The 18605-nt window shown below is 32.5% G+C and overlaps 1 protein-coding gene across 4 annotated transcripts in view; it reads right to left on the reverse strand.

Moving 5' to 3' along the window:
• Positions 1-506: 506 nt before the first annotated feature.
• PDCD10 (programmed cell death 10) overlaps positions 507-18605 on the reverse strand; it is a 44865-nt gene continuing 26766 nt past the window's right edge. For 3 of the 4 annotated variants that reach the window (XM_059686963.1, XM_059686965.1, XM_059686964.1), the window contains exons 3-8: positions 17407-17460; positions 10977-11094; positions 9549-9675; positions 3805-3883; positions 3549-3631; positions 507-995 (exon numbers count right to left, since the gene is read on the reverse strand). In XM_059686963.1, the coding sequence (XP_059542946.1) occupies positions 914-995; positions 3549-3631; positions 3805-3883; positions 9549-9675; positions 10977-11094; positions 17407-17460 (543 nt within the window). In that variant the 3' untranslated portion in view covers positions 507-913. The remainder of the gene's footprint in view (positions 996-3548; positions 3632-3804; positions 3884-9548; positions 9676-10976; positions 11095-17406; positions 17461-18605) is intronic. The other variant, XM_059686967.1, reaches the window with a different exon arrangement.

Genomic DNA, 18605 nt, shown 5'->3' on the forward strand with positions numbered 1-18605 from the left:
GATACATAATTTCCTTAATACTTCTCTATGGTGAAATAAAACTATATATATATATTTAAAAAGAGTAAATAATATTAACACTCATGACAATTTCAAACCAATGAGCATTGGTATCGCTTCAAATTACTATTAGTTGTGGCTATTCTTGGGGAAAAGGCGCAAAGCTTATTAGGGCCTAGCACACAAGAAATACTTAATTTTACATTGTCAGAGTTCAAAAAGTGGCATCATAATGTGAAAACACTATAAATTGACATCTCGCTCATATGTCTCTTAAAACAGGCTGGAAAAATAGTCAGTACCCTATATAAATAAAAAAATATTTCCATTGACTACTTTTTGCTCAGAGTGATTAAGGACAAAAAAATAAAAATTCTTGCTGCTAAATTATTTGATAAACTGCTGACAAGCTCCCATTAAAAGTTCTTTAGACATTAACCCAAGTAATCTTGGTCTTATGGTTATATATTTATATTACATATATATATCAACTTTTTCAAGTAAAGAAATGTTTAACAGATGTAAACTATTTATTGAATATTTGCCACCAAATATTGTTAAATACATTATCTTGCAGCATATCGCTTTCAAGTTAAAATGTCAGAAACAAACACCAATATTTACAATTCTTTTAAGGAATGTTATATAATGACACATTAAGGCGTAAATTCTTTTGGCTTATAATTCTTAAAAGAATGATAATAGCAAAAGTGATGCAAAATCTTCAGTGTGAGATTATGATTAAGCTACATTTTACAAAAATATGGTGTAAGATGGCAATAATCCCATTCAACATCCTGGATTAGATCCCTTCAGGAGGGACTGATAATTTATACAGTCAAACTTTAAAATTTACAGATAAAGGCAGTTCAATACTGCCACTGAGAAGTACATCTCTTAACATATACAACTTTCAGGCCACAGTTTTGAAGGTCTGAAGTATCAAGTTGGTTTGATGAATTAGTCGGTTGGCACTCATGAACACATTTATTGCCCTGTTTGAAGAAAAAAAAAAAAGAACAAGCATTAATTTTATCCAAAAAACTCATTCTTTAAAAATATTTATACTAACTCCACCCAATAACAGTAGCAATGAAATCAATTTAGAAGAAAAAAGGTCGAGAAAGTACGGATTATCATAAATTTTATTCCAGATTGGAATTGAATGGAACTCAATCATTTGAAACTATCTAGGAATTACTGCCCCCTAGTGGTTCTGGTTGGTAATTAGGTGTTGGTGGGCTGCTAATGATGGCTTCTGAACCACCAGGGTTCATCTATAAGTCGAACAAATAACTGATTCAAATGTAGTTTCCTGCTGTGGTTCATAGAAGTTACCAAATTAAAATCTGCATTAAGTATTACACTCAGTCTCAAAATCTATATGGCAATGGGCATTATAAATACTAAAGAAAAACCTAATTACTTTCAAATATGATTCACCCCAATCTCTCATACCTTCTTTCAAAAAAACAAATCTGAGAATTCTAAACTGCTTTTAGAATTAATCTACTTTTAAAACAAAATAATCATGCAGTTTCAATATTTTGGAGCTGACAACATATATGTTCTTAAAAATATGTGCTGTACCACATTTCCTATCAACCCATCCTCATGCAACTAGAGGACAGTGTGGCCTTATCAGGCTTTTAATTGCATAGCTAAAGATTTTATCTTCATCTTAGACATTTATCAAAAAAGAGGGACCCCAATGAATTAGTTGAATCAATACAAATTCATCCCTCTATTGAAAGACAGATCAAAGATCAGGCTGTTGTAATAACTTTCAGTTTCAGGAAACAGGTACAAAACTAATGGCACATTATTCATACACAACTAATTGTAATTTAAAGAAGCTGCTGAATGGAGAAAAAGTAGTGGCAGGAAGCCTAAATAATCTATATGCCTGTTAGAACTGTTAAAAAATTGAAAGTAAATCATTTCAGATTAATGAAAATTAGGCTCTAAATGAATTTCTATCTTTCAACGTGCTTTTTCCGTGACAGTTCTTAATTAGTTAGAAGCAGAAATAATGATCCCAACATGTAAATTATTCTTTTAATGTGTTTTCTGGTTATTTGGGCTTAGCAGAGATGAAGGAAAAACAGATGCAAGTTTATTTTCAGAACACACCTGCCAGCTTATTAAACTAAATCATGAAGGGGCATTTCCCTGAGACAACCTGAATAGTAATATGGAACAACAAAAAAACACTAATACTTTAGCTCAGTATTTTAAATTCATAATATAAATGTAAATATTTTGATCTATTTGAACTATAAAATATAGCTTTAAAAATCAAGACCATTCTAATATACTATCTTATTATTTTTAAATTTTATTACAATAATATTCAATAATTTGGCACAGATATAGGGATTTTAAAACTTCTATTGGATAGCATGGTAGGTCATGCCAACTATAGCTGAAGTAGTCACTATTTTTCTAATTTTAAACACTGTTAGAAAATGGTTTTGTCAACAAAATTTTCTGAATTTTACTTGATACAAAAATCCTCTATCAGGTTCAATGCCACAGAACACATGGCCTCTGCATCACCTATACCTTTTATGTACATATCTATAGGTAAAAACACATAAAATATTTGGTTTTCTGGGGTGTTTAACAGCCAATTGTATATAAATTGAAAAATAACAAGCCATTTCCCTTTTCAGTATACTTCCTGTGAAAGTGTCTCTCCTGCCAGGACAATGAATCACAACCTTTGCAGCACTGTGAAGTCACCTAGTACACTTGTATACAACTCCTAAATCCTGGTCCCACTCTAAGCCAACTGAGTCAGAATCTCTGAAGGTGGGTGGAGCCAAGGCACTAGGATTTTTAAAAACTGAACTCAGGGAAATCTAATGTGCAAACAGGACTAAGAACCATTGTTTTCACTTTAGTGCAGCAGCTCTCAACAGACCTAACATATCACTATCACCTGGGAACAACATAGAAATAAATGCAAATTCTTGGATCCATCCTAGACAATGAGAAATCTGGGGGTGGAACCCAAAAGCGATTTGTGCTTTAACAAGCCATCCAGGGGATTCTGATGCTACTAAAAATGTTGGGCCAAGAAGCCAAATCTCACCTTGTTTCTGTATGGAATGCAGGCTAAGAATTACGTTTATGTTTTTAAAAATGGTAAAATTAAGAAAAAAATCAAAATAATATGTGATGAGTGACTGCAAATTTCAGTGTCTATAAATAAAGTTTTATTAGAACATGGCTATAATGCCCACTTGTTCCCATGGCTGCCTTTGCACTACAACAGCACAGGTGAGGTGGGCAACTGCAAAGAGCTCACCAAGTCAAAATATTTGCTATCTGGCCCCTTTCAGAAAAAGGTCTGCCAACTCCTGTCCTAGACTGGTATGGCTGGATTATCACCATTCACTTTTTATTTTTAACAGTTAGTAGTTGGTAGACCTTTTTCTGACCTTGGCACTACAGTAAAAAGACTTTAATTTATATAGTTTTAGTATAATACAAGCCATATGATTTAATTTTAAAAGAGAAGGATGATAAGTAAAAGTACTTACTTGCCATCTTTAAAATAGGTTTTCAGAGTATCACTGAAACTTTTGGAGTATTTTACAAATTCTTTCTTTTGGTGTTCAAGTGCCTACAGACAACAAAAACAATTAAGAAAAAAATGTTAAATAAGAAAAGAGAAATGACACAAAAGCCAAAGTCAAAGATAGGAGGTTATTCCCAGTAATCAAACCATCTTAGTATTTAATTCAATAAAATAACTAGGTGTAAACTAACATCTAGGATGGCTTCTAGTAAACTTACCCTGCGGTTCTGGTATTGATATTTCTTGAAGACATTATTCACTGTATCAAGAAGTTCTTTTATTGCACTAGCAATATCCCTGTGAGTTAAGAAACAAAGAATCTTCTTAAAATCAGTTAAATTTGAAAGAAGTTTGTATATATATTTTTAAAGAATCTTTATTGTTGAAAGCATTACACGTGTCCTTTTTTCTGTATGTCTTTTTAAGAATTACTAACCACACTGTTAATTACCATACTAACACTATGTCAAGAGCAAACATCTGACTGGCTGATGAGTGGGGGTTTTAGCATGTACCCTTCTGTGATCCTGACTTCTGCACTGCTGACCACACATTCCACATCAACTTTCCCAAATTATTAACATTTCTTTCAGTATTATTGACTTAAATTCAAAAGAATATGCCTCTGCCTCTCATCTTTTCCAGTTATAATTTTTCCTTTCTCTAATATAGCTGACTTTGTTACCACATACTGTTTTTCTATCTCATGAACAATTATATGAAATTTTGCTATTACATGTAACTCATTTCTATATTTACCAACACTCCCAGTTACATACCTAATAATTTGTTTTGAAATATTTCCTCCTCAGACATAGCTCTTCTCTTGAAACATTTACCTCTTTCTAACAACCACGTATCCGCCCCTTCCAAACCTATATTTATGTATTTAAAGTATATTTAAATTTCTGGGAGAGACAATATCAGATTATTTTTCTACCTTAACCTTTCCAGCAATCATCCTTCAGGTGTCCGCCAAAGGCTGTATACACACTTTAAATGCTGATAACTCACTTAATTTTCACTCCTTTTCAAGTTTAACTAATTTGAAATAATGGGTGAAGCCAGACGAAGCTTTGGCAAAGAAAATTTATCCATTAGATTATTTTATGGGGATACATAAAAGATGAAGTTTACTGTCCAAAACTGGCAATAGTGACAAACTGAGGGCACACAAATACCAAACAAAATGATTCTTGATGTTTGCGATTCCATTGCTTCACGTTATCAGCAGTGCTTGGACCAGAATGGTCATCAGTTTGAAAACGGTGTTGACAAAAAACAAAAGAAAAAATTAATCATTTCTATAGATTCTTTTAAATTTTGAAAATGAACTGTATGTTAATAAACACTGACTTTACAATCATTCAAAGTGTGTATACATTTTTAGGGGAGACCCTATCTATGCATCAATATCTTCCTCCCCTGAAGAAAAGAAATATTTTTTTGACTATCCTTCCTATTCATGTACTGTTTTTTTCTGAACTCTTCCTGTATTTTATATCTATGCTCTTTTCATATTCTAGCTTAAAGCAATCTTTCTTGGTCAAACTGAACTTAACATAATTCTGCATTTATAAGTAGTCTCATATTCTCTAAGGCAAGCCTTCTCTTCTTCACATCCATCCTCTTTGCTGTTCAAATGCAATCCAAGTGTGAAGATACGAATTAGTAAGATATACATCCAGACTATCCCAAATATAACTTTATCATTGACTTTTTAATCACAAATGTCAGATTTCAGTTATTTTACACCTATAACAATCTTTCTGCTTTGCTATTAAAGGAAAAAGAAGGTTCAGTGTGCAGACTGTCCAGCTTTCTGGACATATGTGTGTTTCACAGCATATTTCTAGTAAATCAGCATGTGGAAATTCTAAAAGTTGTAGATAGGATTTTGGAATGAAGAAATATATTTTCGCCTATTCTAAAGTAGTAATGGCATTTCAATAAATACTTATTACATCCTGATGTCAAACATCAGCCTCAGGCTGAAACATTAAAACATTACATGTTCAAATAAAACGAAGAATTTTACATATAAATGACATTTGTGGACTCGTGTTTTTGCCTCTAGTTTAGTAAAAACAGTTTTAAGTTATATAACTGTTATTTCATTTGTAGTTTTAAGCAAGTTGAATTCTGCTATATTGCTGTGATGGCTGTAAGTCCACCTATGCTTAATAAAACGGAGTCACATGGCCATCCTATTATGTGAGAAAAATTACAGTTTCCATAAGTAAAAAATGTCAAATCTCTGCATATGGATGATTCTTTAAATTCACAATGAACCTATTTAAAACAAAATATAATGCAGCAGATTACAGTGATCAGAGAGCTGTTTACACACAGCCATACTTTGTGGTATACTTTAAAATTTTACTAAAAAGAATAAAAATGTACATTCAGTGCTAATCAACATGAACATATGTTCCATGTACAATGATAATAGCTGCATTCCATAGGTCAAAAGAGCAGTTCTGAAATTGGCAGCCCCCTCCCTCACCTAAGAGGAAAAAAAAATGGCACGGGCAGAGAAGGGAAGGGTGGATTTAGTGAACAGTACTCCATCCTACTAATAAATATTGGGAATCTGTGCTTTAAAAGAAAATGGAAAAAAAAAAAAAAAAAGGTCCCCAGGTGATTCTGCTGATAAACCTGGTTTGGAAGCCACTGTGTAGGAACTCAGAACCTAGAGCTAAGGTTTGATCTATTATTCGCCACAGCACTTTATAGAGAACTAGGCTGTTTATCCTTAGGCCTGGCCTTCTCTAAAACAACCTACAGCTGTTTATGTCAAATATTATGTCATCTGTATGTTCATAGAACATTTTCTTTTATGGAACCAAGGAAGCTAAATTATATTAGAAAATACCTGAGGGTTTGGCTCCAAGAAGAGAAAGTCCCTGCAAGCCCCCCTCCCCCCACCCCCCCACACACAAAACATATAATTCTTTAATTAAAGAACTAGGGAAAACTTGAGGGTAAAAGAACTATAGTGTAATTATATGCTGAGTTAATGGTTTCTATGATAAGGGACACAGAAGTATTTGCAGCTATTAAGAGGGGCAACTTTGGGGAAACATAATACTGAAAGAGAGGACAACAGGCATCAGATGAAATATAAACATACATCCTATCAAAAAATTGCACAGAATAACAGAGTTTCTAATCACATCACCCTAATTTGTGTATGTTTATGCAAACACTCTAAAGGAAGGAAATTCCTATGCTGTATGTTTGCTCTAGACAGGTCAGCTCTGGAAAAGCTAATTTGAAGCTATCATGAAAACCAAACCATGGCGAACATTTTGCCTATGAATATGCAAATGCAGATTATAATGAGTAAATAGATAAATGCATAGCGTTCTGGTCTATTAAATCACAAGTCTCTACTAGTCATCCATTAATTGGAATGTGTCAGACTTTTAAAAGAATCCCATGAATTAATTTTATAAAATATTTGCATAAGCTCAAATGTAATCAAACAGAAACATTCATTAATCAAAAGTACTTTAAAATATTTGTTTGCTGGATCATTTTTCCTAATCAACTCCATAGAGAGAAATTGAAATAAACAAATCTTACTTCACAATGCCAGAATGTGCTGTCGGTAGATGCTATTTCTTTCCATTCTCACAACTATTACCCTCATCTCCACAGGCAGAAACTAGAAATATAGAATCTAAGCACCTTATCCAAGGTCACAAAGCTAAATATTGAAGTGGAGATTCAAACCTAATTCTGCTAACACATACAGAATTATCTGGTTATTTATTAGCTGACAGGATGTTCTTTCAACTCTGGTATAACCTATAACATGTACAGTACTTAGTATAGTAGGTATTTCATACATACTTACTGAAAAATACTGCTAAAATAAATGAATAAAGAGCATAACTACCTAAAATATGAGAAAGTAGGATATTTGAAAAGAAAGATAATAAGTACACAGTATGTGTGGCCTAAAGGATAAACCATTTTCATGTTGCTAAAACTTTTAACCACCAATTTGTTAATGTAACAGTGGTAATAACATATCAAAATCTATCTTTCTCTCTATCAGATCAGTAATACAAATAATTGCAGCTTTAGCTATGTATGCTAATTCATACATTGTTGATTAGTCTTAGAAATAAAAACACATTATCAACAAACATTCCATGGCAAATTATCCCTAAAATGTTTAAAATATAAATTTTAATTGCCAATAATATTAATTCAGTTGTGCAGAGTACTCTCCAGAACCGAAGTATTACTTTTGTTCCGTAAATGAGAGACAAGACCCTTAATTCAGTCTCTGTCAATGACTATGGACAAGAGTCTTAGGCTCTTGATCTCAGCATCCTTACGATTAAAATGCAGCTGCTAATAAAGTGGTTTTCAAACTGTATCTCTCTAGGGCCAGACTGGGTTTAACAGAGATGCTTCAGGGATTCCACAAGAGGAAAGAGGGAGTCAAAATAGCAGGATAAGGACTCCGGGTCAGTCACTTCTATCCTGGCTACAATGACAACATTGTTCTCCCTCTCACCTACTGGTATTCTATATAATATGTCTTTTATCAAACTTCTTCCAAACAATAGAAACTTTTCATTCAATTACCAAATTAGATCAACACTGTGAATCTGTAATAGGGAAGCAGCAGAGAAGACCCTGGAGTCAGTCTACTTGGTTTCAAACCAGGCTCTCCCATCTTACCAGCTCTGTGAACTTGGAAAAGTTATTTAATTTCTGATGCCTCAATTTCCTCATCTATTACAGACAGGGCTTTGTAATAAGTTAATATGTTATAAAGTACTTTAAAAAGTGGTTAGCATGTAAGTTCTATATAAGTGATTAATATTATTAATATAATATTGATTCTGTAAATCTCTACTTGAATGACCTGAAGCAAAATTTGCTGAAAATATTATTTTAAGAACGTCAAATCTTCACAGAAGTGTAGTACACATCATCAAAACAATTTTAAACTTAATTATTAGAAAATTGTAGAAGTAAGTTTTTTAAACAGCTGTGTTTGAGATCATTGACAATTTAGCCTTTTATGGACCAAACATGTTTACTTTATACCAAATTAAAAATCCATAAACAGTTGATTGTCTTCCTTCTTCACATATTAAAAATAGTTTAAGGAAGTTGGGGCTTCTCACTAATGGCAAACTATTTACCTTAGGGTTTGTATCCCATTGCACAGATTTTGGCTAGTCAATGAAGCCTTTATCATACCTTCTGGTCCTCAATTAGAAGACTGAAGCAAGGGACATTCCTTGATAGCTGGGTTGGGCACCCATCATGAACATTTTCTAAAATGGGACATACTTCTCCCTCTGTATCACTCAAAATAGGTGCCCAAACTAGTTAAAATAGCATTTTGCAATGTAAATTACAAAGAATACCATTTCTGAGAAATGTTAATAATTATTCCAAGTGAGCCTTCCTAAATTCTTTAATAATATGAAATTTCATGCAATCGCTAAATCTTTCCTTTCTAGCAATTTCTAGCTGTGATTTCACCAACAGGTTAACAGCGTGACTGCAATTATTCCAAGATTTCTGTTTTCTATCCACAAAGAGTACATGACTTATCCTAATGACTTGTGCCATTTCTAAAATAAAAACAATGGTATCCTTTGTTATTAAGCTGTATAATTTATCCAAAACTTCTTTATTCACTTTAGTCTGACATTTAATTTTTCCATGTTTTATGTAGTTTAAACTATATTTCAATTTCTGTACATTCCATTCAGTTTTAAAATTAAACACTCTAAACAAATGTTACTGTATTCTGAAATGAAATGCCACAGCTTAGAAGTTAATAAAGATGCACCATTTAAAAGCTCCAAATTTATTTCATATTAATATTTTAATTTAACATTTATGTCATACTAAAATGAAATACCTAGAATGAGAGGCTCCTATGAAGTGCTTGAGAAAAGAACAAAAACAAGAAGTTGCTTACTTGATTGTCTGCAGAAACCTCACCCTGTCATTGATCTCATCTGGGATCTTACTGAGAATCTGTTTAAGTGCCCGTGCCTTTTCGTTTAGGTCTTGGAATTCTGGCTCTGGTCGTTCAATCATATATTCTGATAAAATAAATGCATAATAAAAAGCATCAGGCGACTCCCTGTCAAATGCAAGTCTACAAACTCCCAATGTTGGTTAAGAGGGTGAAGGAGGGGAGTAGAAAGGCCAGATAACCAGGAAAGACAAGGTTGCAAAAGCAGAATTTGTAAAGAGATCAACTTAGTTTGGTAATAACAGGGCTCCTACGAAGTAAGATAACAGAAGATGAAAGACTAAACATTTTCAATTTGGGATAAATAGAAAGCCCATGAAATAAAAATAAATTAATTAAATTAAAAGGGAGTCTTAATCAAATTGATCAAGCCCCTGAAGATACATTTCTCAAGAAAATCTTAATGACGTTCATGACAAATATGATGGCGATATGTACCTGCAAATGGGGAAGATGAGCTTAACCAAAATCTCTATATTGAATACACAATGTCTCATTATACCAAAACCCAAACAACCTACTGAAGTCTTCAGCACGTTCTTGAAATCTCACTTAAAAAACACACACCAGAAAACACTACCAAAAATTGAACACAAGGGTTGGATCACAGAAGAGTAAACTTAGAAAGGAAGTTTAATCAGACCTGGTATAGGCAAAAACATTACTAGTAGATTCATTGTAGACTTGGAAACATTACAACCCTACCAACCAATACAACCTGGCCTAACAAACCGGAAATGTGTAAGTGTAGAATAATGATGAGGACTTTCTTATAAATTATGGAATCAGTTAAAATATTTCCTTTTTTTCTCCCTCACTAAAGATGGGAAATTCTAATTCTATTTTTTCTTAATTAGCGGGAAAATAGGTACTAAATTTAAGTGAAACCCATTTCTGATTATTTAAAAAGCAAAAAATGAGAAAGAATGGTTATTATATTGTCCTCTCAAATCTGTGGTTGAATAAAAAACTAAAGTTAGAAAAAACCCTCATTAATTCACACTGATTTTTGCATCAAGTCAACACAAAATTAAAAAACAACAACAACATTCCACAGAGTTCATCTTTTGGCAAAACCAGAACTCATCAAACATATTCACAGGGGGAAAAGTTAAAGTGTACAACATAAACAAACACTTTACTTCAAGTAATTAAATCTGAATCTGACAAATATAAAACAGAAAACAAGAAGTACTTTTCTATTTTATAGGCCCCCCACCCCAATATTATCACAATACTAATAACAAGAAAAAGAAGAGAAGGAGGAGAGGGAAAAGAGGAGCTAGAACCTTTTGTCAAGCAATAAAGATTTGGAAGAAGTGCTTTTCAACAACTCTAAGAAAACTAAACAAGACTCTTTCTGATTACCTTCTACATCATCAGCTGCCATTCGAAGAAGTGATTCTGTGAAGTTAACTTCTACACTTTTTTTCTCTAAAATTTTCATTATGATGTCTTGTGTGAGTCCTGGATTTTCTTTTTCAGCCTATAAGGAAGAGAAAGCTAGTTTTGAAATGTAGAAATGAAATCAGAATTTTAAAACCAAAACTTAAATGTTTAGAAGGTTTGGGAACTTAAACTGATGAACCTAGAAAGGCAGAAATCTTTGTAAAGCGGTGATGGTATCACTTCTGTTTGATAAAACTTAAACATCAGTAACTTTTTATTACAGCCAATGTCTATTTTCCATTTGAACATAAAGTACTTAACATTTCCTACTCTCCTTTATATTCTCCTGAAATCAAACTAATAACAAAGATAGAAATAAACATGTATTTTGGTAATCCATCAATTACTTTTTTCAGTAGCTAAAATAGACTAAGGATTTTTATATTTTTTTCATTAGGTAATCTTTCAACTTGAGGATCTAGCAATTAATTACTCATCTCACCAGTATTTTACAGATTCTCTGCATTTAAATTAACAGAATGTCAGGAATAGCAAAAATAAAACAGGATTACTTTTGCAAGTTTTCTTGAAGATATATAATCCCTTAAATGTTTTCCCATACAATGATTTTCACTTTCTGTTTTCTTTTTGTAGCAAGACTATTATTACCTTCACTAGTTTTCAGAACATTATTAATCCTTTTACTACCCTGAGCTTGTTTCACTAATGAGTTTACAATAGTTCTATGTTACTCCCCAGGGCACTAAAATCGTCTAGTCATTTCAGTACTGAGCATAAAGGGTTCTGAGTTTACCAAAGTTAATTTTCAAGATTTGGGTTTTCCCCAGTAATTTTATCCAATTTTATAATTGTTCTAAATTTTATAATCACACTATACATTTGTTTCTTTTAGGATGACTGCCAATTTTAATCATTATCCTGATGATTTCTCATCTTTCTTGCCCTGATATTAAATAGAAAATAGAAACAATTTGTGATCTTAACCATATGGCGACCTATTTGTTTTCTTATGTGTCAAGCACATTTAATCTCTGCCTTTTCAATTGCACTCTGGCATCACTGCAGATCCAGCTTTCTTCTGCACCTATTGCTCTCTCCATTATGACATCTTGTTTCTCATTAGATTTCAGTATAAAAAATTAAAATGCTGTGGAATTAAATGGGAAAAGAAAATACACACATTTATTTCAATCCTGAGATCATTTTTAACGGTTGTCAAATGTTCTTCAGGAAAGTCATTTTGATATATAATTAATAACAATAAAGTGTGTCCTACTGAATTACATTTTTGTTGTTGTTAACCCTCACTCGAGGATATTTTTCACTGATTCATTGATTTTTAGGGAGAGGGAAAGACAGAGAGAAACACTGATGTGAGAGGAACACATCGACTGGTTGCCTCCTGCCTGAGCCCTATCCAGGGCCGGGGCAGGGGAAGAGCCTGCAACCGAAGTACGTGCCCTTACTGGAATCAAATCTGGATCCTTTGGTCTGAAGGCCGATGCTCTATTCACTGAGCCAAACTGGCTATAGCTGAATTCTATTTCTTTTAACTGTAGTGCCCCAGTTACTCATGGGGGATATGTTCCAAGATCCCCAGCAGATGCCTGAAACCATGGATAGTACCAAACCCGATACAGACAGATGCTCTTCAACTTATGACAAAGTTATGACTCTATAAGCCCATCACAAATCGAAAATATCCTAACTTGAAAGTGCATTTTATACACCTAACCAACTGAACATCATAGCTTAAACAAGTCTACTCATACTCAGAACATAGTACCTAAAAAATGCTGATAACACAGTACACTGTAGAGTATTGGTGTTCACTCTATGATGGAGTGCCTGACTGGGAACTGCAGCTCAATGCCACTTTCCAGCATCATGAGAATATTGTACCGCATATTGCTAGCCCAGGAAAAGATCAGAGTTCAAAATTCCAAGTACAGTTTCTACTAAATGTGGACAGCTTTCAAACCACTATACAGTAAAAAAATCCTTAAGTCAAACCATGGTAAGTTGGGGACTGTCTGAATTATGTTTTTCCTATACATACATATCTATAATAAAGTTTAACATATAAATCAATTAGGAACAATAAGAGACCAACAATAACAATTAAAAAAAGAATAATTCTATCAATGCACTGTAATAAAAATTATGTAAATATAGTCTCTATCAAAATATCTTATTGTAACCAACCCTTAACTTGCAGTAAACGGCTTGGTGTCATTCGTTTCAGGGGATCCCTTGCTTAAATCTTCACACAGTCTCATGTTTCCTGGTGCACACATTTTTGTTATCAATTGGAACATTTTTTGTTCATGTTTTCCACCCACAGACTTAGTGACTTTTTAACTTAACTAAATAAACACTTACCATGCACTGTGGCTATAACTTTTGCAGTTTGAGATGGGACAGCAAAATTTACACAAATTCCTTTTTCTTTCTTCACAATTTCATGAATAGATTTGTTTTTACCATTGACCTTAGCAACCTGGACATATACATTTTTTTTTTCTTTTCTTTGTAAGTCAAAAACTTTCACCTTTTCACTTAAAGGAAGCACATTGTGGCATATCTCTTTTGGCATATCCCAATTGCCAGTATAACTGCTTTTGAGCTTTGTGGCCATTAGTAAGTAAAATAAGGGCTACTTAAACACAACTACAATACCATGAAAGACTGATGTGATCACTGAAAAAGCAGCTAAATGTCTAAAGGCAGGGAGCACATACAGCACAGAGACACTGGTCAAAGGGATTGAGCAGGATGGTGTGCAATTTCATCCCAATACCCATAATGGAACAAAATTTAAAACCTAAGAACTTATTATTATTTCTGAAATTTTAAAATTTATAAATTTAAAATCAAACCATAAATTTATAATTTAAAAATTATAAAACTTATTATTTCTGGAACTTTCCATTTAATGTTTTTGAACCAGAGTTAAAACAGGTAACTAAAGTGTAACTGTGGATAAGGGGAGACCACTGTATAGTCAGTTTTGATTTTTCCTTCCACAGATTTATTTAAGGTAGGATCTATTTAATTAAAAGAAAACAAAAGTTGTCTTTAAAAGATAACTATACAAATACAGTATAAACTTTATGAATTTGGTGAGCTGACACAAAATTACATGTACGACACTATTTAAATAAGCCAGTATTTGATAACTGGTTTATCTTTCCTAAGTACCATTAAATTATCAATAACACATTATTTTGGGGAGCAGGGGGGCATTCTCTATATGCTTCCAGACAATGCCGCAGAAAACAATCTCTCTGATTAAGTTATAATAAGGTGCTGAAAAAAATCAAATGCTGAAATCCTGACAACAAAGTTTGCAATATCAAGTTGGTCTGGGGCCTCAACGTGCCAAAGCTGAAACATTACAGAAATCTCGCAGAGGTCCCTAATGTTTGAAAGTCAGTGTTCTTAGTGCCAAAAGAAATACCTAACAGTACTGTGTATTAAACAGTCAGGTTCAAACAACTTAAATACTGAAGTAGCCTTTAAAAAAATACACAAATTGATAAAAAAAAGTATTTAATTTTATTCTTCAAATAACTATAATTACTTATTTTAATGAGATCTGTACACCCTGCTGGGCATTGCACAATGTCTCAAATGCTGGAATTCGATTGGACACTACCCTCATTTCCTGTTGTACATTGATTTCCTTATGGTACTTGCTTTTTATCACAGCAATGACCAAAGTTCAGCTGACAAAGACATGACATAACTGAAAGGAATGTAGTCCAATCAAACTACTACGTTGAAACAGCAAACTACTGCAAGCTAGTAGTTAGTTCAGTGTCAACCAGATGTTGAATATCACCGTGTTTCTTTAAAATTTTTAATTACCTCATAACACCTAAGATATTTGCTATGGGGTCCCAGGGTGCCCCGGCACATAGTTTGAGAATAGTTGCCTTAGTATCTTCTGTGTGAACTCCTACTTAGGCTACATTTTATTTTAAACACCTTAAATTTATCCAATGACTCTGACTGATAAAATAAATAGATCTACTGTTAAACCAGAGACTATATACCTACAGGGTTCCCCCTGCCCCAAAATAAAACCTTCAACTCTATGAGTATATAATTTTTATGAAGAATCCAACTGTGAGAAAAAACTGTCCCCAAGGGCAGTAATATCCAATCTGTGAATCAGTGATTCTCAACAGCACAACCTATCAGAACTTCTAGATGGGAAAGGAATCAAAAGCAGAATATATAATTACTAAAATTATTTTATCTTGAAATAAATTATTTCATCCTTTTTTCCCCAATAACAAAAATAGATACTAAAGCTTGATAAATATAACTGTTGTTATGGACCAGGAACTGGAAATATGCATTTAAATATATATAAACACAAAAATCTTTATCTTTCTAATGCATGCCTTCCTTTAATTTCATTTGAAATTTAACATATTAAATGTGAAAATTAAGAATAAACCAATGCAAACTGACTAATGTTTTCCTCCAAAATAACTTTCACTATCCCCAGTTAAGAATCCATGCCATGGAGAGCAAAATTTACCCATGTATCAAACCAGATCTACCATAGCCACACTTTAAAAAACTGCTTTTTACTTGTACTTGTGTAAAAACATGAGCTTATATATAAAGACATTACAAAAAAAAGCTTCATGAAATTCATTATTTTATCTCTTTTATGAATGTCATTTAGTATACCATCTACTGCTTCAGACAGGGACTTCTTTACCAAAATACACAGGAGAAATACTCTCTGTTCTGGGTATCAGGAAAGCTGAAAAACGGACTTTTACCTAACCAATACTACATTGTGCAACCTAACACTTTTCCTATTCTTTGGTTACACACATGCTTAAAATAGTTGCCATTAAGCCTCCCTAATGACCAAATATGCCATTTAAAATCACACTAATATAGAAAGAAGGTAAAAAAGAAAAGATAATGGCATTGTTTTGTTGATTCTCTTTATTAATCCAATGATTTGCCAAGGATATGTTTTAAAGAAGCTAGTATGAATGTGTACTCAGATACTAGATTTTATAGAATATTAAACACATCTAGGTAATTCTAATCCAACATATACAATGTGAAAAGAGAGATGTCAAGTGACATTATTTATGCTGTCAGTTAAGACTGGAATCTATAAGCTAATCTTTGCCATAAAAATATTGGATGGATTTATAATTTCAACTCCAATGAATCTCAAGTATAAATTTATTCTTGATTTAAATATTAAAATACTTTACCTAAAACATAAGTTGATTTAGCTATTGATAGGAACAAACACACAAAAAGTAAATAAAAATTAAAGTTTGAGGCACCCTGATAATGTATTTTGGGGGATGGGAATAAAGTTTTATATGCAAGAATGCACCCAACATGTAAAGTAGGGGCATCCAATAAAAATATAATGCAAGAAACAAATATAAGCCCCTGTAATTTTAAATTTTCTAGTAGGCATATTCAAAAGGATTTTAAAAAAAATGTAATTATGTTAAGCCCTGGCCAGTTTGGCTCAGTGGATAGAGTGCTGGCCTACAGACTGAAGGGTCCCAGGTTTGATTCCCATCAAGAGCACATGCCCAGGTTGCAGGCTCGATACCCAGTATGGGGCATGCAGAAGGCAGCTGATCAATGACTCTCTCATCACGGATGTTTCTATCTCTCTTCCTCTCCCGTCCTCTCTGAAACCAATAAAAATATATATTTTTAAATATATAAAAAATGTAATTATCTTAAGAGTACATCTAAAACATTCATTTCAACATGTAATCAACATAAATTATTTAGTACTGAGTTATTTTACATTCTTTATTTTGTACTAAGTCTTCGAAATCTGGAATGTATTTTATATGCACAGTACAATTAAATTGGAACTAGCCATATTTTAAGTCCTCAACAGTGACAGATGGCTAGTGATTATCAATCGAAAATCTCAGGTCTAGAAACAGAAAAATTCATGCTGAGTGACTTAGCTGTATATTCTCAAAGAGTACTTAATATGATGTGCACACAGGTCTTATTTTCATGCTCAAAACATTGTTTTATACTTATATTCTACAATTTAATAATATGAATCTTTTTGAGTTATAATTTTATAAAAGGTTTTAAAAATAATTTAAAAATCAACTCCAAAGTTAAAGAGAGAATACTCCAAAGTCAGTTTCAAAAGCACCAAGTGAAAGGACGAATTTTCAAGAAAGAGCACTTGTTTCAGTTCACTTTTTGGGAGTGTATTAATCTTTACAGAGTACACCAAAACAGGCACAAGATAGTTAAAAGGGCTGTTACTAGGAAATAACCTGGCAATTATCAGCTGGTATTTAGATTTATGTATAACATACATTCTAATAATCACAATAAGTTACTTGTGACTCACCTTAATGAAAGCTGCTCTCAGTGTCTGAGCTGCAGACAGATTTACTCGTTCTAGCTGCAATAAAAATTTTAAATCAAAATTAATATCAATTTTCTTAGAAAAAGCAACATTTCTGATATCCCATTGTATAGTAAGCACATTGATACACACATGATTCAACTAACAAAAGTATTTGCTAATTAACTCTAAATCACCATAATTCTTCAAAGAGAAGAATTATCTAAAAATTTCATTAAAAACCATGAAAACTTAAGGTATGTATATCAGTTCTTTATTCCTTTTTTTAAAAAGTAAGAAACTTATTTTATTTATTTTAAATAAATAAATGTACTTTATTTATTTTAAGCAAAAGCAGTTTATTGAGAGATAGACAGACTCCCTTTAGCAGGGAGGAAAGGAGCCCAAGTGGGTTGCTCAGAAACACTGTACTTTAAAGACAGATTTATTTTAAGATAAGCACAAAATACAAAATAATATAAATCCCTATAGAAAGAATAAACACATTTGTGAGTGTGTGTCTATTGAATATAAAATGACAATACAAAGAAAACATTTGCTACTTAAGATTCTTTGTATTTACCACCGTACTCCTTCTTAATTGCTTTTCAATCCCCTCAGCCAAGGATTAATCTGAGATTAGTCTATTTTATTAATTAGCAAATAGTGCAGATAAAAGGTTTGTTTGACACTCAAATTGATGACTGTGGATCATCCGGGATTTCAGAGATGCTTATATCTGTCCTGTATTTTATAAGGATTAAAAAAGAGTTACCTAAAATACTAAATCAAAAGTTCAATCCAAATGCTTTTAATTTTTATCAAATATGTAAGGTTTTTAATTTTGAAAGATAAAATGACCATATTAGAAACTTTATACAATTCACTTTCAGTGAGCCAAAGAAGGTATACAATTTCATAAAAACCAAAAACACCTCTTTGTTAAAGAGTTAACTGCCAGGCTTAAAATAACTATTTTCAGTTAAATTCAGATTTCTTTAGTCCCTAAGAATTAGGCCAGTTAACTCAATAAAACTCAAAGTATTTATTTTTTATTTGGGACAATATTAAATGTTCAAAAGCATTTTAACCTTTATAAATTTCTATGCAAATAGAAAATTTCTACAGAAACTTTATTAACCTATTATGCAATAAATACTCCTTTCAATCTCAACACAATGAAAATGTAGGTTTTCCTTTAT

Source organism: Myotis daubentonii, chromosome 3 (genome assembly GCF_963259705.1).
Source record: "Myotis daubentonii chromosome 3, mMyoDau2.1, whole genome shotgun sequence".
Taxonomy (NCBI): domain Eukaryota; kingdom Metazoa; phylum Chordata; class Mammalia; order Chiroptera; family Vespertilionidae; genus Myotis; species Myotis daubentonii.